Source organism: Cebus imitator, unplaced genomic scaffold (genome assembly GCF_001604975.1).
Source record: "Cebus imitator isolate Cc_AM_T3 unplaced genomic scaffold, Cebus_imitator-1.0 Scaffold217, whole genome shotgun sequence".
NCBI classification, from domain to species: domain Eukaryota; kingdom Metazoa; phylum Chordata; class Mammalia; order Primates; family Cebidae; genus Cebus; species Cebus imitator.
The window spans coordinates 1,912,723-1,935,348 of NW_016107532.1; the positions used below are offsets into that span (position 1 = coordinate 1,912,723).

Consider the following 22,626-nt stretch of genomic DNA (forward strand, 5'->3'; position numbering starts at 1 on the left):
GGTGCATGCCTGTAATCCCAGCTACTCGGGAGGCTAAGGCAGGAGAGTCGCTTGAGTCTGGAAGGTGGATGTTACAGTGAACAGAGATCAACCACTGCAGCCTGGGTGACAGAGCAAGACTTCATCTCAAAAATAAATAAATAAATAAAAATGCAAAAACTTGTGGGGCATGGTGGTGGGTGCCTATAATTCCAGCAACTCAGGAGGCTGAGGCAGGAGAATCACTTGAGCCCAGGAGGCAGTTAGGTTGCAGTGAGCCAAGATCATCCCACTTTACTCCAGCCTGGGTAACAGGGCAAGACTCTGTCACAAAAAAAAAAAAAAAAAATTGAAAGAGACGCTCCTGATTTGATTTAGATGCGATATACCCATAGTAGTCATCATTCTGTTACATTTGGGAACATGCTTATTCTAAAGTAATCATTTCTGAGTCAATGACACTTATTCTTTCACCCAAAGAAAACAGAAATAACAACACAGGAAGCACTGGGCAGCCGTAGGCCAATTCTTTTTAGAAAGTACATTTAATTCACTGTTGTACAAACCCAAACAGAGAAGGTGGTTAGGAAGTCAGGAAGGCGCTTAAGAAATTTCAACCCGGAATACTTAACAAAGAAAAAGAGGCTTTGGACCCCCACATTAAAATCATGGATGACTGGCCAGTCTAGATGGCTCATGCCTGTAATCCCAGCACTTTGGGAGGCTGAGGCAGGTGGATCGCCTGAGGTCAGGAGTTCAAGACCAGCCTGGCCAACATGGTGAAACCCCATCCCTACTAAAAATACAAAAATTAGCCAGGCATGGTGGTGGGCACCTGTAGTCCCAGTACTTGGGAAGCTAAGGCAGGAGAATCACTTGAACCCAGGAGGCAGAGGTTGCAGCGAGCCAAGATTACATCATTGCCTTCCAGCCTGGGTGACAAGAGTGAGGCTTCGTCTCAAAAAAAAAAAATCATGGATGACCTAGGAATATCTGAGAAGTAAAGAACTGACTCCTAATATGGCAACTTGTCAGGAATATTCAAAGTTTCCCATCATTGTCCACAGATCCTAAGACTAGACATAAATTTTCTCCAAAAAAGCTAGATACAATCCCTTTGTACTATGATATCTGATGTCAGAATACTGTTTAGCTGTTCACCCAACAAGCCAGAACTGCTATTTGCTACCTCATGAAAGCAGCTACAGGTTAGCCTCACATATTGACAAATAGTACTGGTCTTCGAGACCTGTGAACTTCATTCCAGTAGCTCAGAGAAGATTACTGATTTGACTCACCCTTTAAACACATTTTCTTCCCCTTCAATATAGCTTCTTCATATAAAACATCTTATCAAAGAAAATGTCCCATTAACACTCTCATGGATCTGTCTTAGTAGCTGAAGATTATAATTAGGTTCCAGACTTCCTGGTTCCATGACTATCCCTCCCTGTCCCCTACTTATCCCTCTACCACATTCCCATTCCCTACAGTAGGGAGTGATCCATGGGTGAGACAGGGCTCAGTCATGGCCCGGTATCTAATTCCAAGGCATATTCTTAATGTTAACACAAGAATACAGAACAGATACTTCAGCTACTTATGAATTCCTCTTCCCTAACATGTGGATGCAAATGTGTGCAAAGTGAAGGAAGAAGTAGTAACCAAATGACGCTTAAGTGCTACATCAGGCGAGATGTAATTATTAACAAATGTTGGAAAAGGGGTTTGGAGAGAGGATAGAATGAGACTCCCATTGAGAAAGGTGATATGGAATGACATCTGCTCTTGCCAAAGCCCAGTCTCTCAGATCTCCCAACTAAAAGCACAAACAGTATCAATATCCCACAGAATCTTGACCACACATTTGATGCCACAGTAAGTCCCAGCATCTTAGAATGTTGACACTGAAAGAGGCCTTCAAGACTGGCTGCTCAAAACCCATCATTTCTCAGACTAGAAAACTGAGCCTTAAGGTGAAGAAAGTGACTTGCCTTAATTAGAGTCAAAGATTATTTAGCTGCAACACTGAGGCCGGAACTCCAGTTTTCTGCTCATGGAACAACTTATTAAGTCTTTTTTTTTTTCTTGGGTGTTTGGGAGTGGCTTTTAATGTTGGATGTATGTCAACACCAATGGAGCCACTGCTCTTCTGGAACAAAAGAATAGTCCCTCTTTCTCAGGAAAGGTCCAGTGTGTCCATCCATCCATCACCATAGCCTTCCAGCGTGAGAGAGCCTCTCACAGATCCAGCCCCTGGGCAGTGACTTTTGGTGAATGATACCAAGTGGGAGTGTCTGTACCCTGCCCAAGTCTGTGTGGTTTCCTATGCTCTCCTTCTTTGCCATCACATACACTTACAAATATAATGCAAGCATGTTTATATACATGTTCCTTTAGGTTAAGAAAACCTCATCATGAGAAAAATAAAATAAAATTGCATTGTGGCCCCTCAGATTAAAGACTGAGTTAAAATGAGGTTGTCCAGCTCATAGAAGAGCAGGCCACACATGCTGATACAACTGGCCCATCATTCCATCCTGGCACTATTCCCAGCCAATTCATGGGAATAATTTCTTCACAAGGCAGCCAAGAGGTAGTAGGGAAATGCAATGAGCCCCATGGATGGATACAGCACACGGAGGCACAGGGCTGGGTATGTAGAGGTGCCATGGACGAGGGGAAAAAGGCCAGAAGAGTAGGGCCAGACCTCTGGCTCTACAACAGCACTCTCTCCCTTAGAGGAAAAGCATCTGGTCATGAGAGACATCCCCAGCTCATAGCAAATGTCTATAGCAGTGACGTGTGGAATTAGGAGGTAAAGACATGGTGCTGGCGTAAAGGTGATACACTTCTTATAAACAAACCTCCAGGGTAGAGCTGCCAATAGGGCAAATCTGGAGGGTTGTAATTATGAACCGGAAGATGTCGATACATCCCCCAGGCCATGAATGACCCCTGAGTGGCCCTGCCATCCTCACTCCCAGCAGGTCAAAGAATTAGGTTGCAAGGACTTCCCTTGCAATAAAACCATAGCTGGATTGAGGGGATGGTGAAAGGCACAGGCAGCTTTGATAGTTCAGCTCTCCCCAACTCCTCCTTCAGCCTGAGGGAGGGGAAAGGAGGCAGAGGTACAGATGACCTGGGCTGCCAAGCCCAGCAGCTCCTACCATAGCTGCTGAGAGTCAGGCCTGAGAACTATAAACTTATGAACTCAGGGTAGAGCCAAGGCTTGGCGTCCCTTCCTCTGGAATGAGAGGCCTCAGCCCTGCCCTTCTCTTCAGGGACAATGGCCTGATGAGGAAAGCTGGCTCCTCACTGAGGTAATGATGAATACCTGCTCAGCTCCATAGTCACCCTCAAGCTAAGCAGGAAGAATTCCTGCAGGAGGCATCCTGGGGACAAAGGCTAAGGAGCTCGGCTTATCAGAACACATCACAATTTTAAATTACACACTCCCACATGCAACACACATCCCCCCCAACACACACACACAGACCCATACTTCCACATACAAACATTCTCCCAACCCACCACATTCTGAGCCCCAAATCCCTCCCCACAAATACTGTCCTCTGTAAACATGATGGCAGAGACTCCTGCAATCCTGGCACAGGCTGATAATGATCTGAAGATAACTGCTTATCATTAAGTGCCCCGGTAGGTGACATTGGTGAAGGTAGATGTGGCCTCTTTATATAGTGGGTTGTTCGCCTGTGGAGGAAACAGAAAAGCATCTTATAGTGAATTCCTCAGTCCTTCCCTACCCCAAAAGTTTAAAATTCATCTGAGAAAGTTTTCCCAAGGCACCCTTTTCTGGAATACACCATTAATGAAACAGAAAAATGTTCATTTTACTCACACTTTAGTTCTTGGCATGAAAACTGACAGGAAGTAACAGGAGGAGATGAGGTAGAATGCCATCCCGCCACTGTTTCTTATTTCTTATTTATTTATTTATTTACTTTTTAGACAGGGTTTCATTCTGTTCCCCAGGCTGGAGTGCAGTGGCACAATCTCAGCTCACTGCAACCTCCACCTCCTGGGCTCAAGACATCCTCCCACCTCAGCCTCCCAAGTAGCTGGGACTACAGGCACACATCATCACCATGCCTGAATAATTTTGCATTTTTTGTAGAGATGGGGTAGGGAAGGGTTTTGTCATGTTGTCCAGGCTGGTCTCAAACTCCGGAGCTCAAGCGATCCACCTGCCTCAGCCTCCCAAAGTGCTGGGATTACAGGTGTGAGCCACCACACCTGTTCCCCATTACTATTTCTAAGGAGCTAAATTCAGCCTATCACTCTTCAGTGATCCCACAGCACTGGAGAACACAGCCTCTCCTATTTTACCTCTGTGTTCTTCTCTGTTTTGCCCTTCTCCCCTTTTCCATTCCCTGTGACAGTGATGGGAGATGTAGACAAGGGACAGAAATGTGGCAGGTGGAGTTCAAAACACAGAGGACAGCTTTTGCTCAAATAATTCTTAATTTGTTTTCATCTAATCCTGCCAAGCACTAACCATGGCCAGGCATGGTGGCTTATGCCTACAATCCCAGCACTTTGAGTGGCCAAAGTAGGAAGATCGCTTGAGCCCAGGAGTTCAAGACCAGCCTGGGTAGCAGAGTGAGACCCTGTCTCTACAACGGAAAAAAAAATACAAAAATATGCTGGCTGTGGTGATGTGTGCCTATAGTCCTGGCTACTCAGGAGGGTGAGCTAGGAGGATCACTTGTGCCCAGGATATCAAGGCTGCAGTGAGCCGTGACGGCACCAGTGCATTCCAACTTGGGTGACAGAGTGAGACCCTGTTTCAAAAAAAGAGGGAAGGAGGGAAGGGAAAGTAAAGAAAGGGAGGAGAGGAAAGGCGGGGAGAGGAGAGCGGAAGGGAGGAGAGGGGAGGGGAGGAGAGGGGAGGGGGAAGCACTATCCACAAAACTGTCATGTGATCAGAAAAAGTAAGACCCTCACTAGGATTCCCAAACTATTTTCCAAAAGAGTCTGAGGCGGGTGGATCACAAAGTCAGGAGATCGAGACCATCCTGATCAACATGGTGAAACCTCGTCTCTACTAAAAATACAAAAATTTGCTGGGCATGGTGGTGCAGGCCTGTGGTCCTGGCTGCCTGGCTGAGGCAGGAGAACTGCTTGAACCAGGACCCAGGAAGTGGAGGTTGCAGTGAGCTGACATCGTGCCATTGTGCTTGAGCCTGGCGACAGAGCAAGACTCCGTTTCAAAAAAAAAAAAAAAAAGTAACAAATCTTTGTTTCGTGACGCTACCATTAAATAAGGTTTAATGGTAGCTTCACGAAACACATTCTTGTGGGCCTCATAGGTACAGGATGTTCCACACTGTTCTAACAGAAACATTTCAGTTTCATGGGACCCTTGAGTACAAAGCTCTGGGATCACCATCAAATGGGAACAAACTTGCAGCCTAACCCTGGACATCTGGGGAGTGAAATGGCCATTTGGAGGGTCCAGGAAAAAGTCGAAATGTGAAAAAAGAGTCAAAAGGGAATAGAGTAGGATTAAGTATATAGAATGTTCTCAGTAAATGCTTGTTTAATTAAATAAAATAAGGATAAAAGAGTAGAGTCTGATTTGGAAGTAACCTTTTTTGTTTTTTGAGACAGAGTCTTACTCTGTCATCCAGAGCACGGTACAATCTCAGCTCACTGCAGCCTCCATCTACTGGGTTCAAGTGATTCTCCTGCTTCAGCCTCCCAAATAGCTGGGATTATAGGCATGCGCCACCATGCCCAGCTAATTTTTATATTTTTAATAAGAGATGGAGTTTTGCCATGTTGCCCAGGCTGGTCTCGAACTCCTGAGCTCAAGTGATCCGCCCACCTTGGCCCCCAAAAGTGCTAGAATTACAGGCATGAGCCACCACACCCAGCCTCGAAGTAACCATTTATTTGAGGAGAAAGAAAAGAATGAAGTGGAATGACATCTGCCTCTATTTCTAAGAGGCTAACCCGAAAATATCCCTATAGTAACCTAATTCCCTCCCAGAATCAGGCAAAGTACTTAACTTCTCTGTTCAGTTTCTTTACCTACAAAATGGGAATAATAATATTGCCCACCACATAGTGTTATTAGAGGAATGAAATAAGTTAATACATAAAAAGCATTCAGAACAGTTCCAGGCACATGCCAAATCCTCAGGAAATGTTAGTGATCATATTTTTTCCTATTTGTGTTTAAGGCTTTGGGCTTCATTAGCATACAATATATTATGTGTTCTCAGTGTAGGGTTGTCTTGTCACCCTCAGTTGGAGAATATGTTTCTTTCTCATTCCTTCAGGGTCAGGGCAAAGCTGGGTCCTGTCTGTGTTTGGTCAGTACTACCTGATGTGGCTCCTAGTGACTGTATGGTAGACGATCAGGTGGTTTTTAGGAAGCCGAAGGACAAGGGGACAGTGAGACCATCTCTCCCAGTTTCCAGAACAGAGGATAACAGGAAGACAGTGGCGCTGGCTGAACCTGACCACCCGAAGCATCTGCTGCTTCCACTGAAGGGTCTCAGACCAATGACTTTTTAGAAGATGCCCAGCCCAGCCTCTTACTGTGTCCCATTTTGCCCTGGCGCGTTCTTCCTCAAATTTAGCCAACTCTTTTCGGTCGTGGATAGTGATGAGGAGCTTCCAGATGAGCAGAGCAGCAAGGCCGATGAGCAGAATGGCCCCCATCACTGAGAGCAGGACAACTAGGATGTCAGGGCCCTTGGGACACTCTGTCAGGAAGAAGCACAGAGCAGGGTGGTTGTGAATGAAGCAGGAATCACTTGAACTGGCTGTGAATAAAGTGTTCTTGACAAAGCGATTAAGGTCCTTGAAGGAAATAGGACAGTTTTCAAAATTTAATTTTTTTAAGGGGGCAATCTTTAGGACAGCAATAATCTGTCCTGAGTGGCTCAAATCAGAAGCTTAGACCTGGTAACCCCTAGACAGAACCCAGTCATACCTCTGTGTGGGGGCCCAAGTGTTTATTTTTAAAATTAAACACAAAGAAGGGAACAACAGACACTGGGACCTACTTGAAGTTAGAGGGTAGGAGGAGGGTGAGGATCAAAAAACTACCTATCAGGTACTATGCTTATTACCTGGGTGATGAAATAATATGTACACCAGACCCCATGGCTCACAATTTATCTATAGAACAAACCCACACATGTACCTCTATAGCTAAAGAAACGTTTTTTAAAAATTAAAAAATTAAAAGTTGGCTGGGTACAGTGTCTCACACCTATAATCCCAGCACTTTGGGAGGCCAAGGTGGGCAGAGCACCTCAGGTCAGGAGATTGAGACCAGCCTGGCCAACATGGTAAAACTCTGTCTCTACTAAAACTACAAAAATTAGCCGGGTGTGGTGGCATACACCTATAATCCCAGCTACCTGGGAGGCTGAGGCACAAGAATCACTTGGACTTGGGAGGTGGAGGTTGCAGTGAGCCAAGATCATGCCATTGCACTCTAGCATGGGTAACAGAGTAAAACTCCATCTCAAAAAAAGAAATAAAAAATAAAAATAAATAAAATAAAAAATAAAAATTGATTTTATCGGCAATATTGAATAATCAGGAGATTCTCCCCCTAAAATTTTATATTATTCTCTTTAAAAAGAAAGTCCAGACCAGGCACAGTGGCTCATGCCTATAACGCGAGCATTTGGGAGGCTGAGGCAGGAGGGTAACTTAAGTCCAGAGGTTCAAGACCAGCCTGGGCAACATAGTGAGACCCGGTTGCTACGATTTTTTTTTTAATTAGCCACGCATGGTGGCATATGCCTGTAGTCCCAGCTACTCAGGAGGCTGAGGTGGGAGAATCGTTTTTAGCCTGGGAGGTCAAGGCCTGGGAGTTCATGCCACTGTTCTCCAGCCTGGATGACAGAGGGAGACCCTATCTCAAAAAAAGGAAGAAAGAAGGTGGGGGGAGGAAAGGAGAAAGAGAGAGAGGGGAAGGTAGAGAGAGAGAAAAAAAAAGAGAAAAGAAGGAAGGAAGGAAGGAAGGAAGGAAGGAAGGAAGGAAGAAAAGAAAAGAAAAGAAAAGAAAAGAAAAGAAAAGAAAAGAAAAGAAAAGAAAAGAAAAGAAAAGAAAAGAAAAGAAAATCCAAATGGCTAGAAACATTGGTACCTATATTCCTGCAGGGCAGCAGCTAGCTAGAGCTGAAGAGGAGCTGCTCCTTTTAGTTAGAACGCATGTTTTCTAGTTCACCAGAATCCCCACCACTCTCCCTTCTCTCTCCTAAAGGAAGGCAGTGTGACTTGGTGTGTCTGTGCTCCTGTGGACATTAGAGCGAGACTCCCTGGGTTGGAATCCTGACTTGTGACTTAACTCTGCTACATGATATTTGGAAAATTACTTAACCTTTCTGAATGTCTGTTTCCTGTTTCTCTATCTTTAAAATGAAGATAGTAATAGCACTGGCTTCAAAAGAAACTTGTTATGAGGAATAATTAAGTTAAATATATCCTAAAAACTCAGAACAATGCCTGGCACAGAATAAGTGCTCAGTAAATATCAGCTACCACTGTAAATGATCTTCTCATACCCAGCTGTTTTTACTAACTTATTTGCTTCCTTAGCCCCTGCAAGTATTTGTGTCTGTTACCCTGGTTCATATATTTACATTCCTGAGGGCTACAAACCTAATGACATTTTTTGCATTCTTAGAGACCAGGATCTGCCAGCCAAGACAATATTTTGAGTTCTTTCCCAAAATATTAGTCATCTAAAATCATAACCCTATTGAAAGCTGACTTCCTGTTCAACCCCAGTCAACAACTAACACAGGCATGTCGCGCCTCTGGGGGTCAAGCTGAGCATACTCTGCAGAGGTCTACTTCCCATAAATGTCAGGTATATAATAGGTGATCTTACTCCAGTAACCTCAAGTGTTATGAAACCAGGTGTTTATATATGAGGGAGCTGATGAGCCTGGAAAGGAAGTCACACCCACTTTCCACACTGTCTCCCAACTTCTCCAAACATACACCCAATGCTCACCACACACAACACAAAAACAACCACCACCACAACCCAAGCTGGCTGTCTCCCAGCCTGCCAAATTACAACATGTCTGTAATTAAATGAATGCCTGGAGAGAGGCTGTGAGGTTCCAGTGTCCAAGTTCCTAGGAGTGAAGGGCCCCAGTTCTTCTGGGAAAAACAATTATGGATTCTCTGGAAGACTTGGATAGGGCTGACCCTCAATTCTCAAAGTAAAATCTCTTCAATTCTGCAAAATTAGTATGGGCAGGACAGGCAGGGTGGCAGAAGGTCTTCAGGCAAAAACAATCTGTTAACCATGTATCTGGAGAGGAGTTTGGGGTGGGCTTCCTGGAAGCAGAAGGCAAGATCAGTTAACCTCTGGAGGGTCCTTCCAGCCACAGCAGTAGACCAATGACAAATGACCTAAGGTCAGAGAATCCTGGGTAGGGTTGGCAGATTCAGCAAACAAAAATACAGGACGCTTGGCCAGGTGCAGTAGTTCACACCTGGAATCCCAGCACTCTGGGAGGCCAAGGTAGGCAGATCACTTGAAATCAGAAGTTCAAGACCAGCCTGGCCAACATGGTGAAACCCAGTCTCTACTAAAAAATATAAAAATTAGCCAGGTGTGGTGGTGGGCACTTGTAATCCCAGCTACTCAGAAGACTGAGGCATAAGAACTGTTTGAACCCAGAAGGCAGAGATTGCAGTGAGCCAACATTGCACCACTGTAATCCAGCCTGGGTGACAGAGCAAGACTCTGTCTAAAAAAAAAAAAAAAAAAAATAAAAAAAAAAAAAAAACAGGAAGCCAAGACAAATTTGAATTTCAGATAAATGATTATTTTTTACTATAAGCGTGTACTAAATATTGCATGGGACATAGTGTATTTTATTTGGCAACCACATCTGGGAATGTTAAGAGCCCAGCTCAGGAGCCCACTCCATGTGATTAAACTCCACTTGGCCAATGCCAAAACTTTTGGCAGTGCTGTCTTTAGGCTTCCCTATGGTAGCTCAGCCCTTCAAGGAGCGTACCTGCAAGACCGTAAGTTGGGGAAGAGAAAAGAATGATTTCCCCGCATTGTCTGAGACCCCAGCTGCAACATTCTACTCTAAGCCAGGAAATGATTAGAGTTGGGAGATGAGTGGGGAGGCAGAGCCTAGAATTCCAGGGCAACAACATAGGAAATGTTGGCAGGGCGCAATGACTCACACCTGTAATCCCAGCACTGCGGGCAGTGAGGTGGGGCGGAGCAGGAGGGGTGATCACTTGAGCCTAGGATTTTCAGACTAGCCTAGGAAACATAGTGAGACTTCATCTCTACAAAAAATAAAAATTAAAAAGTAGCCAGGTGTGGTGGTGTATGCCTGTAGTCCCAGGGAGGCTGAGATGGGAGGACTGTGTGAGCCCAAAAGGTTGAAGCTGCAGTGAGCCAAGGTCACACCACTGCACTCCAACCTGGGTGAAAAAATGAGACCCTATCTATCTCAAAAAAAAATCGGAAATGTGGGTCTATGGATCTGGGCTCCATTCTCCTAATGTGGAGGAAGGGGTGGTATGGCAGTAAATACTCAAAAATGTTTTCCAATAACTCATCTTAATCTGTTGTTTAAGGGGAACAAAGGCCATAAAGGTGTTAAAGGGAAGGAAGCAATTGACAGCATTGGATGGTGACAAGCCTGTGGCTGGTGTCTTATGATGGGATGGACTCCTCCTGCTTCCAGAAGGCACTGTCCTTTCAGTGTTCAGGGCAGCTTTGCATTAGTGCCTCAAACCCATCCCTACATCCTGCAGTAAACCTGGAAAGGTCAACACTTCCAACCATCAGGCCTTCCTCTGAAGTACAGTCAACCATCTCACTTTTAATAGTGCAGATATTGTGTGCTGTAAAGTCCTAAAATTTAAATTATTTACTTCTTGACATCATTGCCTCAAAAAAATGCAATGATACATTTTGTCCACTGATGAGACCCATATCTATCTTCTTCTCTTTACCTGCTTTCTGGTTTTTCTGTCTCCTCAATTAACAAGTCACTTTTTTGATAATATTTGTGTTTATAAATACCCTTCACCCAGATGACAGTCCCTAACTTATCATTTATTTGTTTGTTTGTTTGAGATGGAGTCTCAACCTGTCAGCCAGTTTGGAGTGCAGTGGCATGATCTCAGCTCACTGCAACCTCCACCTCCCAGGTTCAAGTGAGTCTCCTGCCTCAGCCCCCTGTGGAGCTGGAATTACAGGCATGCACCACCACACCCAACTAATTTTTTTGTATTTTTAGTAGAGACGCCACATTGGCCAGGCTGGTCTCAAACTCCTGACCTCAGGTGATCCACCCACTTTGGCCTCCCAAATTGCTGGGATTACAGGCATGAGCCACCACGCGTGGCCCCTAACTTATCACTTGCAGGCTTAACCCGTTTTGTTTAAAAGGCTCAATGAGTAGAAATTCCTGCCTAATATGGTTCTCCCTCTCCCTCCTGGGGCAGGGCCAGGAGCCCTCAGGGTTCACTCACCTGGCTCTTCTACCACATACAGGATGGACTTTCCACTGGAGTCTTCGTAGTACTGGAATCTGACAACACAGTCATCCTCATTCTTATAGGTACAATTCACTGCATCTTTGCCAGTGTCCTCTGGGAGTAGGGAAAATGGAGGAATAAAAAGTGAGTCAATTGCTGGAAGATGGGGCCACTCCAAACCCCTACCACAGGACTTCTGGAAAAGTATGTGACAGGAAACCCTGTGCCTCCTGTGCACAAATGCCCAGATTCAAGATGGCTGTTGTGTCTGGCAGTTGCCAGTCACTGACCCCCACTGATGTATTTTGTACTGCAAAAAGGGCCCTTTTTGGTTCTTAATGCTTCCTCTGAAAGAGACATGATATAACAGTATTACACAATTTAATTCAAATTCTGGCTTCACTACCTACCTGTTCTGTGATCTTGAGTGAGTTACCTGACCTCATCAAGTCTTTCTTCATCTATAAAAAGAAAATGATACCCCCACCTCACAAGTTCAGTGAACTAAACAGTATAAAGTAAGTAGTGCCTAACAAATAGTTGGTGTACCCTTCCCTCTCTTTCCTTTCTCTGTTTGCTTAGTGATTCTCAATAGTTTGCTTATGCAGCTGTTCTATTTCTTCCATTTCTGTTTCTGATACAATATACTTCCCCAGAGCTATCCTCTCTTCTCTGACTCTCACCATGTTTTGTAGACTTCATCTCTTCTAATTCTAAAACCTGTTATTCTGCCATGACACTAGGGGTTACCCTCCACCAGCTGCACTATGCCCCACACTGATGAAACCAGGTGAGTGAAACCAACACATGCTGAAATTAAGCAAAGGTACCCAGGTCACACAGCAAATTAGTGATGAAGCAGAATAAGAACAGGAGTCTCAAAACACATACTGCAGACCTGAACTCAACAACCCTTCAGAAAATCAGCGGAATTATAATACAGGGAAAAGAGTATGGATTTCAGGATCTAGTTCTCATCTTAATTTGCCATTCCCTTGCTTGGGCCAGTTACTTAACTTTCCTGAGACTCAAAATGAAGATAATAATAGTGCTGTAGTTCTACTTCACTAGGCTGTTGACAGAATAAGATAATGTACATGAAAGGTACTTTATAACTTTTACAAGTTACAAAATTCCACACAAATAAGCATTTATTTTAATATGCTTGTTTCCAAACTCTTTTCCCCATACTATAATACCACCAGTAGAGGGAAGGTGGAGGTAGAGAACTACTTATCAATTAACTTGTAATACCCACCTAATCTAGATGATAAAAATAACTCAACATCTCAGCAGCCTCTCCTCTCTGAGAAAAGCGTAGCAAGCCTAATCTCCTCCACAGGAAAAACTAGATCCCCAAATCAAGCCCCATATCACTAACCTCACCCCAGCCCTACTTTTGATATTAGCCAGAGGCCCATAGATCAGACTCTTTTCCATAACACCCCCACCAGGAAGCTGACTGGCTGGCTGCGTCTTACTGTGGCTCTCTCTGAAATGTGTTTCTACTTTCATGGGAGATGGCTATCTGTGGAGAGATTGCCATCTCCCTAGTACTACCCAATGCCTCACTGACCCATATCAGATGTGACGACAGCAGCAAAGATCATCTCCTTTTAAGAAGTACAGAGAACACTTCAAGAATAATTTCAGGCAAAATTTTTTTTCTCCCCACTGTTTGTATTTCTGTCTGACTTATTTCAAAAGGTGGGCAGAAGGGCTTCAGATTAAGATTTTGGTTACCTATCCATAAGGTTGAAGGCTTCCCTCCAAATCTGCAAAGCTTTAAGCAAAATCCTGGGCACTGCATAATACTTTTAGAAGTAAACTTGGTAAACGCTTACTGGCCTACTAAGCTAAGATGATGACCATCACAGGCAACCACTTCCCAGCTCTGTGCCTCAGTTTTTTCATCTGTAAAATGGGATACATTCCCTTCCCTTCCTTAGGAAGGCACTTGCTCCCTTTCCTCTGCAGGCTCTTGCTGAGTCTGTGGGCTCTGGGAAGCAGAAGTGGTAGGTAGCTGCACACATTAGGAAGAGAGCAGGCTGACTCTCAGAGACACCAGCTCACATCAAGTGTCCACTGTGCATCAAGCCTGCACGGCATTCCCTGAGGTATGAGTCACTCTTCCATTTTACAGATGGGAGTTGGATAGGTTCAGGGACTGAATCAGAAACATTTAGAATCTGGGTGTGTGCAACTCCAGATGTGCTGAACTTACTAAGCTCTTTCACTGACTCAATTTCATCACGGCAGTAACGGTTGCAGGTATTTTTCTCATGTAATTCTCCCCGGTCAAACTTCTTACACTCCACGCATTCTCTGAAGGAGAGAGGACACAGTGATTAAGGCAACGGAGGAGCAAGCCCAAGTGTGTCCCAGTCCAGCTCCGATCTCCATGCATTCAGAAAGCTGCTCCACCTCCAGTAAAACACACACACACACACACACACACACACACACACCCATAAGACAATCCTGGGGACCTGAATGGCAAGTGTGGAGTTCAGGGGTGGGAGTGTCCCCCTCACCCATAGGCAGCACCTGGCAGCCATAGGCCTCCCAGGTCCTTCATTAAACTTCCCATTCCATCCAGGGCTGTGCCAGGCTGGTGAGTCCTATGCCACTTCTGAGAACTATAAAGTCAGAACCAGTCATGTCATTTGTGGGCCCAGTGCTAAATGAAAACGTCAGGTTCCTTGTTCAAAGATCACTAAGAATATCAAGACAGTGATGGCAGAGCATTGAAACAAGCATGAGATCTTCTAGGCACAGGGCCCTGTACAGCTGCGGAGGTTGCACACTTGTAAATCTGGCCCTGCTTAAAGTGTAAGCACAATGGCAGTGCCATGGACATGGGCTGACGGGGCTTCCTCTGGCCCCTAACACAGGAGGTTTGTAATGGTTTCACAGAATGTCCTCCAGAATTCCAGCCCTCACATCTCCCACTGAATCAGTACATTAGCACTGGAACGTTCCTCAGACTGGTTTAGCATTCCTCCCAACTCCCAGGGATTCAGGATGTTACCCTAGGAGAGGACATTCTTCAATCGAAGTCCAGCTTGTTCGACTTTGGCCCCTTCACAGTTGGCTCTACTCCAACTTACCCAAAGCCTTGTGGAAAAAGGAGAGGTAGCCATCTGGCTGGAATGGAGTCCTCTCCCTAAGGCTCTGGTGAGCAAGAAACAGACCTGGAGAGCTGGGGATTCTAGTCAGGGGATTCTCTCCTACCTCCCAGCCTCCTGGCTCTCTCCAAACTGTGCACTCACTTCTTAAAGGTGCAGGCATCTGGGCAGGTGGGGCACTTCTCACAGGTGTCCCCATAGGAGCCCGGCTGGATACAGACACAGCTGCCACATTCACACTTGCCACGGCCGCTGCACAGCAGCCCGTTGCTGGACATGCAGGTGTCGGTGCGCGTGGTACAGTTGCAGTAGTAGCCGGTCCAGTCGGAGTCACACAGGCAGTCCCCACAGCTGCACTGGCCATGGCCTGAAAACACACAGCCCAGGAGGGTGGACCAGCTGGCGAGAGCCCCACCCCCATAGCAGCAGGCTACACACAACCACCCTGCTCTCCCAACCACACAGATAAAGATCCTCCAGGTTGGCAGGAAATTGACTCACTACCCGGGGGAGTCCAACCCAGCAGAGTCCTACCCAGCGAAGTCCTACCCAGTGGGGACAAACTCAGTTTTCTAAGTGTCCCAAGGTATGGCAAGACTTGTTCAGAGTCACTGTAGAGCAAGAGATTCTCAGGAACCAAGTCTCCTAGACCTCGTACCCTCTTTCTTGCCTTATTCTGAATACTTCTGCCTTATGAGAAAGGCAAGAGAAAGGGTAGGAGACTTAGTTCCTTCTAGTCTAAGGACTAGAAGCAAGCTCTTTAGCCCTGAGGGCTGACACAGCACAAAGCCACAGCCCTGAGCCTACATAGGGCACTCAGTAGCCTTGACAGTGTGACCTGATGATGGCAAAAGGCCTCCCAAGCCCCAAAACTCTCTCCCTTTGACCTGACACAGGGCTGCTCGCCTCTACTACCTGATCCGAGAGACCTACCATTGTCATCCTGGCCACCTAGTTTGGTTAGACAACAACATAGGGTACAGTTTGGAAGAGCAGGTCCCATCCCACTAACAAAGCAGCCACCACTTCCATTATCCCATTTCTCAAAGCAGCTGGGTGTCACCTTGCAGGGTGAGAAGCAGGGCTCTGAGGGCGCATGCACAAGACAGGAAAATTGTAACATAGGGAAAGAAGGAAAGGAGACATCCAGGGTACGGGGCTCCTCCAAATGCAGAGAGGGAAGGTGCAGACAGAGCACCCTGAATGCCTGGGTAGATGGGGTGGGGCATCCAAGGGGCAGAGGGACAGCACCGAGAGCCCATGGAGTTGGCCAACAGAGCCAAGTAAGCACAGAGGGCAAATATACCCTACCTCCCAGACTGCCGAGGGCCAGCGCAGTTAAACAAATCCCATGAATGCCATAGAGAAAAGAAGTCAGAAAATAAAAGAAATTAACTGAATAAAAGAGAGATTTTCCTAAGGTGAACAGCAGTAGAGGCAATCGCTAGTAATGGCTTCATGTAGCCTGATGGCCTCCGCCATGCCACTGTTGACTTGTCCTGGTTCCTGCCTCTGCACTCAACAGTTGCAGAAACGTTTACCACCATCAAACATTTTTAATTAATTAATTAAGTTTTTTAAAGTTACGGGTGCAGTTCAAGTTCACCAACACAACCTGTCTTTCTTGTCCTGTTCTCTTCTCAATCTGACCTCATCATACCGTATCTGGGAGTCTCATCATATATCTGGGAGTAGAGTGGAACAGACTTGGAAAGCATTTAGAGAAGAGAATATGTATCTATTTTCCAAACCAACCAAGGAGTCATTTAATATGTGTCGAGCACCGTGCCAAGTTCTTTTTCTTTTTATTTACTTTTTTTGAGACAGTCTCAACCTATCACTCAGGCTACAGTGCAGTGGTGTGATCATCGCTCACAGTAACCTCAAACTCCTGGGCTCAAGTGATTTTCCTGCCTCACCTCTGCCTCCTGAGTAGCTGGGACTACAGGCCTGTGCCCCTGTACCTGGCTATTTTTGTTTTTGTACAGATGGGGGTCTTGTTATATTGCCTAGGCTTGTGCCAAGTTCTTTTTTATTTGAGAGTCTCAATCAGTCACCCAGACCAAACTAGTAAGAAAGAAGTTATGGAAAGTCCAATAACTAGGCTTGATCTCAATGAGAAATTTCAAGGAGGGAACATTTCAGGAGTCAAATGAACTGAACTATTTAAGTGAAGGGCAAATGGGCCTCACTGTAGACATTTCCGTGCCCTTCCCCAGCCTGGTCCTGTGTCCAGACAATTCAGTCATCTCTCCTTCTCCAGGTTATCGTCAATTCCTCTGTGGCCGGGATTCTCTTTGCACAAGGTGGTTTCTGAACCTTGGTACTTTTTGGTATCTGGGGCCAGATAATTTTTTGTTGTGGAGGGCTGTCCTGTATATTAGGATGCTTAGCAGCATCCTTGAGCTCCACCACTACATATCTGTAGCACCTTCCCAGTTGTAACCATCAAAAATATCACCAGACATTACCAATGCAGAGAGGGAGGACAAAATAGCTCCTTACTCCCCGTTGGGAACCACCGTTTTAAAGTCAACTTGATCATGCCACTCAACTGCTTAAAAACCTTCAAAGGCCAGGCATGGTGCCTCATGTCTGTAATCTCAATACTTTGGGAGGCCGAGGTGGGTAGATCACTTGAGCCCAGGATTTCAAAACCAGCTGGGCAACATAGCAAGATCCCATCTCTACAAATTTTTTTTTAATTATCTAGGCATGATGGCAAGAGCCTGTAGTCCTAACTACTTGGGAGGCTAAGGCAGAAGGATTACTTGAGCCCAGGAGTTCAAGACCACCCTGGGCAGCATAGTGAGATCCCACCTCTACAAAATTTTTAAAAATTAGCTGGGCATGGTGGCAAGTGCCTGTATTCCCAGCTACTTGGGAGGCTAAGGCAGAAGGATCGCTTGAGCCCAGGAGTTCAAGGCTGCAGTGAGTCATGATCATGCCAGTGCACTATGGTGTGGGCATGGAAACAAATGTCTGCTTCCCAGGAAGGATGGGGAACATAACCCAAGCTGCCCCAGCTGCTAAGTGTGTCTGGAAAGTAGCAATGTTGGGCCGGTGGAAGGGTGGGGAAGGCAGAAAGGCTGTGTCCCGAGGCCAGGTTCCCTAGAAGTATGGCTTGGTAGAGGATCTCATTCAAGGGACTCACTGAGGAAGTAGAGAGGAGGGAGGGAAACAGGACAGGGCAAGAGGCAGAGCTGGCAGGAATGTGGTCTCAGCCAGACGCCCTCCAGCCTGATCCCTCATGAATGACCACAAAGCCAGGCCTATCCTGAGGCAAAGAGTCTGGCCTTGAGTAACCCCTTGTCCATTAGTCATTGGCCAACATCTAGGGGCAAGGCAGCTCCTGTCAGCCTAGGGCAGTTCTCCACCGAAGGGGCAGCTGTGAGCTGCTATTGGCCAACCTCACAGCAGCTGGGGGAGGACTGCACCAGCCAGCAGAGCCAGGCCCCCTCCGCCTTTCACTACACCCTGCATTTGGCCATGGCTCCTGGATGGGAAAGACCGACACCACAGGGGCCTGGCAGCACTCAGAGACCTCCGCCTCCTCAGAAACCCTTGTCCCATAGTGTTTCCTTTGTGAGGCTAAACAAAGTGATCTTTGACAAGATGGGCCAGCCAGGGAGTGAGGTTGGGAGTGGAAGTGGCAGGTCAGAGCCATCAGGCTGACCCTAAGCCTTGGCGGAGTCAGCCCTTAAAAGGAAGCCACAGAGTGGTAATGTCACAGTACTGGCGCCCCTCCTGCAAAAGGGAGGCTGAGCCTGGGTTCATAGGAAAGTCAGAGGAGTGGAGTAAGAAATGAAAGAGTGGAAGAGGAGAAAGGGAGGGAAGCTGGAAGAGCGAGGAAGGAACAGGTGCTAAGGTCTTTGGGAACAAGAGCCCTCTCCCTGTACAGCCAGACCTTCTGGGCTGATGCTCGTTCCACTCCTCTCTGTCCTGAGCCTGCCCTTCCTGCGATCCATCAGACAGCCTACTTCCTCCATGAAGCCACCCAGGCCTCCCTTGTCCCCAGTCAGTCTTGCTCCAGAGGACTCCCATTACACTCCCTGAGCACCCCACACTTCCGGGCTCTGTCAGATTCAGCCTGATGTTGGGAATTATCTTTGTTTAACTGTCTTATTCATGACTCTCTATCCTGCTCCACAACAGCACAGAATCTGGCTCCCAGAGGGTACCTGACTGATCTGTGGCTGTGGATGTGGCAAGCGGAAAACTCCCTTGAGGATGATGCACCCCTTGATGTTTGAGGCAGGAATGTTGATAACAGACAACCACAAAGACCAGGCCCAAAGTAGGGAGGGGACAAGGGGGATGGCCAGGAAACCAGCCACCATGCTTACAAGCCAGGGGCTAGGGAAATGGCCGAGTCACAGCACATCTGCCTCCTGAGCCCCTGCTTGTGGCAAAGAATGGACCATAGAGCCAGCAGCTGTGGCAAGGGCCAATGGTGAGTAGGGCTGGAAGCTCAGAGAGGTCAGGGATCATGCATGACCCCTGGTTCACTTATATGGACCAAATGACAGCACCGGGCAGGTGCTCAATGATGTGTGCCCCTGAGTATCTGTCACTGGAGGAAGTGATGATGGCACCGTGGGGTCTAGATCTGAGGCTAGGTGGGCACCTGACACCCTAGCAAGACATCTTGTGGTTCTCTCATGGATCAGACTGGAATGCACTGAGGATGAGCTATTCTTGCATGGTGAGAGGCAGGAACCAGGGCCACTGATCCAGTCAGCTTTGTTTTGTGGCTTTAGTGGGGCAGCAGCCAAAGGAAACATGCCCTGGCTGGGATCCTCCCACAGTACCTCACATCAGACCAGGAACCATCAGGCCACGGAGGAGGACTGGCAGTGCCCCCACGGGCCATCACAGTCCTCTCCTCGGACCACCCTCTCTCCCTCAGTCCCCAACCTTCTTCCCATGGGTCTCCCACTTCAAACTTACCCATTTCCTTTGGTACTTTGAATTAGTGTAAATACTGTCAAATAGTAAAACAAAGTGAAACTCCTGCCTCACCCCCAATCCAAATGGTTGTTGTTTGTATGATTTCATCTGTGTGCATCTCTGATCTCTCACTCTCCCCTACTCTATTTTCCAGGTCTCTTGTGATAAAAAGATAAACTCATGTAAAATTATTGCTAACCTTACTACATACTCTGACACGTGTTTTCTAAGTCTATAAATAATAAAAATTTAATTATCATCTATCAGCAATTTTTTTAAACCTGAAAACGGGTTTGGTCCTTATACTCAAAAAGATTAGGAGCCGCTGACTTACACCTCTGCCCACAAAGGCCCATTCAGGCCCTCACCTATGTTTCCAGAGGCTGCAGGTGTATGAGGGGGTGTGGGTTTCAGGACAGGGGGCTCTGCAGTTCTCACCTGAGCACATCTCCCCCTTGTAGCGGACACAGGAGAAGTCATCACACTCGCAGTACTTGCCCGTGATCTTGCCAAAGTCACTGCTGTGGCAGACACATTGACCACAGAGGCACTCGCCCCTCTGGCTACAGACGGGCTGGCCCTCCCGGAGGCTGCACTCGTCCTGCTGGGAAGGGCGATAGTCTTCCTCTGAGCACTCACACTGGGACCCCAGCCAGCCAGGGCCACAACGACACACCCCACACTCAAAGGTCCCATTGCCATTGTTGCAGCGACGGCTGTTAGGTTCAGCTTCGGCCTGGCAGGCACAGTCGCAATCAAAGGTGACCTGGACGACTAGGCTGTCCTTGAAGCCCACAGGCTTGATGGTAAAGGACTTCTCCTTCTCCTGGGGGCAGCCTCGCACTTTGGCCTCAATGCTGAAGCTCACCTGGATGGAAAGCAAGATTGCATTTAGACACAGGTGGGCCAAGTTAACACTCCAGCTCTAGATGAAAAACAGTTGTTCCCTGCCCTGCCAAGGAATATTCAAATTGGGTGTCTTATGCTTCTGCAATCTGGAGTTCCTCAGCCTTCCCTCTACCAAAAACACGAGCATGGGAATAGTATCGTTGTGACATATCTTGTTGGCTGCAGAGACATGGTTCACAGTCAGTAAATAATAGAAGGCTGTTTATTTACTCCACATGTGAGATAGACAAGCTCAAACTGAACAGAACCTGTGATCATGTGAACACCCTGCTCTGGCCACCTAAGCAAGCTGGACTGATTATAATTATCAGCAAGATGCACAAGGCACGGTTTTGCACCACACAATGCCACATGGTGGTCAACCCTAAGCTCAAGAATCTACTTCCAGTTCCATACATTTCACAGCTGTGCAATCAGGCATGTTTCAGAACAACATTTCTAAGGCGGGATGTTTGTACAAGTCCCTGAAAGACAGATATATCAATAGAAAGGATCAGTGGATCCAAAGAGCGATTTTCTTCCCCTTGTCCCTCGCCTCCCACCAACCCCTTTCCCCTTAGGCAGAAGCAGAAGAGAAACGACCAACAAGGAAAGTCATGGAGGGACTAGAGTGGTGAAATGAACATCTGATTTCAGAAATTCCATGATGGTAGGTATTTTTGCCTGTTCCATTTGCTGTTAAATCCTCAGCAGCTAGAACAATGCCTGACACAGTGTCAGTGCTCAATAAATATTTATAGGTGATGCTGCCGTTTTACATTTTAGATTTTACTTTCTTGTGTCATTTTACAAAAGAAAGACATTAATTACCATAGGAAGGCTGGAGACTGGTGAGGAACTAAAGGTAAAGAAATATTTTCCTTTGAGATCGACTGTGTATACATAAACAAAGGTAATCAAATTGTAAGTTTTTAAAATTCCTGATAGTGAAGTTCCCGTAACAGAAATGGCTTATGCACAGAAGGCTCAGAGGGAAAGATTGGTGGATCCATTACATCTAAGTTGGAATGACTTTCAGGAAAGGTATTTTTTCCCGCCCATATTTTTTTTTTCTGGTGGAAGGAGGCCATTTTAAGTCATTGCAAAGGGAAGAAAGGGGGTCCGGTGCCCACAGATGCTCCAGGACAAAGGCCCTGCCCAGCCCACCTCACCGTGTCTCCAATCTTGAGTCCCATACAAGACTTGAGGCCAGGGATGACCTCATTGTTGAGGCAGGTGGCGTTGAAGGACAGAGACAACTCATCAGGAAGGTCACGTACTTCCAGCTCTACTTTAGAGCGGATTTTCTGAACAGAAAGGGGCACAAGAAGACAAGAAAATGAGGAAATGGGAAATGGCAAGAGCCAATTCCATCCCAAGCAAAATCTGCCAAGTAGCTCTGGACTCACCCCAGCAGTGCCAGGGGCCAAGATTTGCCCTGGAGGCTGCCGGAGCACCCCTAGAATGCTGTTTCCTGCCCAGGAACCTGCTCCCTCTTTCTGTCTCCACCCCATCTAGGTGAGTCTGGGAAAAACAGACCAGCTACACCCTCCTGCAGGCCTCATAGACATTGTAAAAGGGGAGTGCCAATACTGGTCACTTCGGAAAGTGGCATTTTCTACCTAATGTTCATCAACCTCACCTTTCCCATGTCTCAGCTCTCTCTTTTCCCTGTTACTGGAGCCCAGTTTTCCCTCACTCTGCCCCCACAATCCAGGGCTCTGCTCCTTCTCCATCTAATCCCCATCCCCATCCCCTTTCTTTCTTTCTGGGCGACTTCCTTCTAAGAAGGCTGCATCCCTCCCAGAGCGGGCCATTGCCTGGCCTCTAGGAGCACATGGAGAAGGCAGTAAGCCTTCTTAGGTGGTAGGCTGGCAGCTGGGACTCACAAATCTGAGCCCTGTGTGAAAGCCAAATGAGGTGGACTCTCAGCAGGGTTATTCCCAGCACACGACACTTACCCCATAAGCATCAACGATGAGCTGGAGGACATTGCTGGAATCCATGGACAGAACCCCAACTGTGGTCCCTGGGATGAGCTCACTATAGTTCTAGAAAGGAAGACAAAAGATGTCCAGAGCTTACTGAAGGAAGGTGGTCGTCTCCAAAAGCCCTCCCCAAATCAGACTGAGGGTCCTGAGACGAAGATTGGAGGAAGGTA

The 22,626-nt window shown here is 46.7% G+C and overlaps 1 protein-coding gene across 1 annotated transcript in view; it reads right to left on the bottom strand.

The window, feature by feature from the left end:
* Nucleotides 1-1,334: 1,334 nt before the first annotated feature.
* ITGB3 (integrin subunit beta 3) overlaps nucleotides 1,335-22,626 on the bottom strand; it is a 57,121-nt gene continuing 35,829 nt past the window's right edge. The window contains exons 8-15 of the mRNA XM_017549262.2: nucleotides 22,427-22,516; nucleotides 21,638-21,772; nucleotides 20,016-20,445; nucleotides 14,772-14,994; nucleotides 13,724-13,824; nucleotides 11,494-11,613; nucleotides 6,550-6,716; nucleotides 1,335-3,693 (exon numbers count right to left, since the gene is read on the bottom strand). Coding sequence (XP_017404751.1) covers nucleotides 3,628-3,693; nucleotides 6,550-6,716; nucleotides 11,494-11,613; nucleotides 13,724-13,824; nucleotides 14,772-14,994; nucleotides 20,016-20,445; nucleotides 21,638-21,772; nucleotides 22,427-22,516 — 1,332 coding nt within the window. The 3' untranslated portion in view covers nucleotides 1,335-3,627. The remainder of the gene's footprint in view (nucleotides 3,694-6,549; nucleotides 6,717-11,493; nucleotides 11,614-13,723; nucleotides 13,825-14,771; nucleotides 14,995-20,015; nucleotides 20,446-21,637; nucleotides 21,773-22,426; nucleotides 22,517-22,626) is intronic.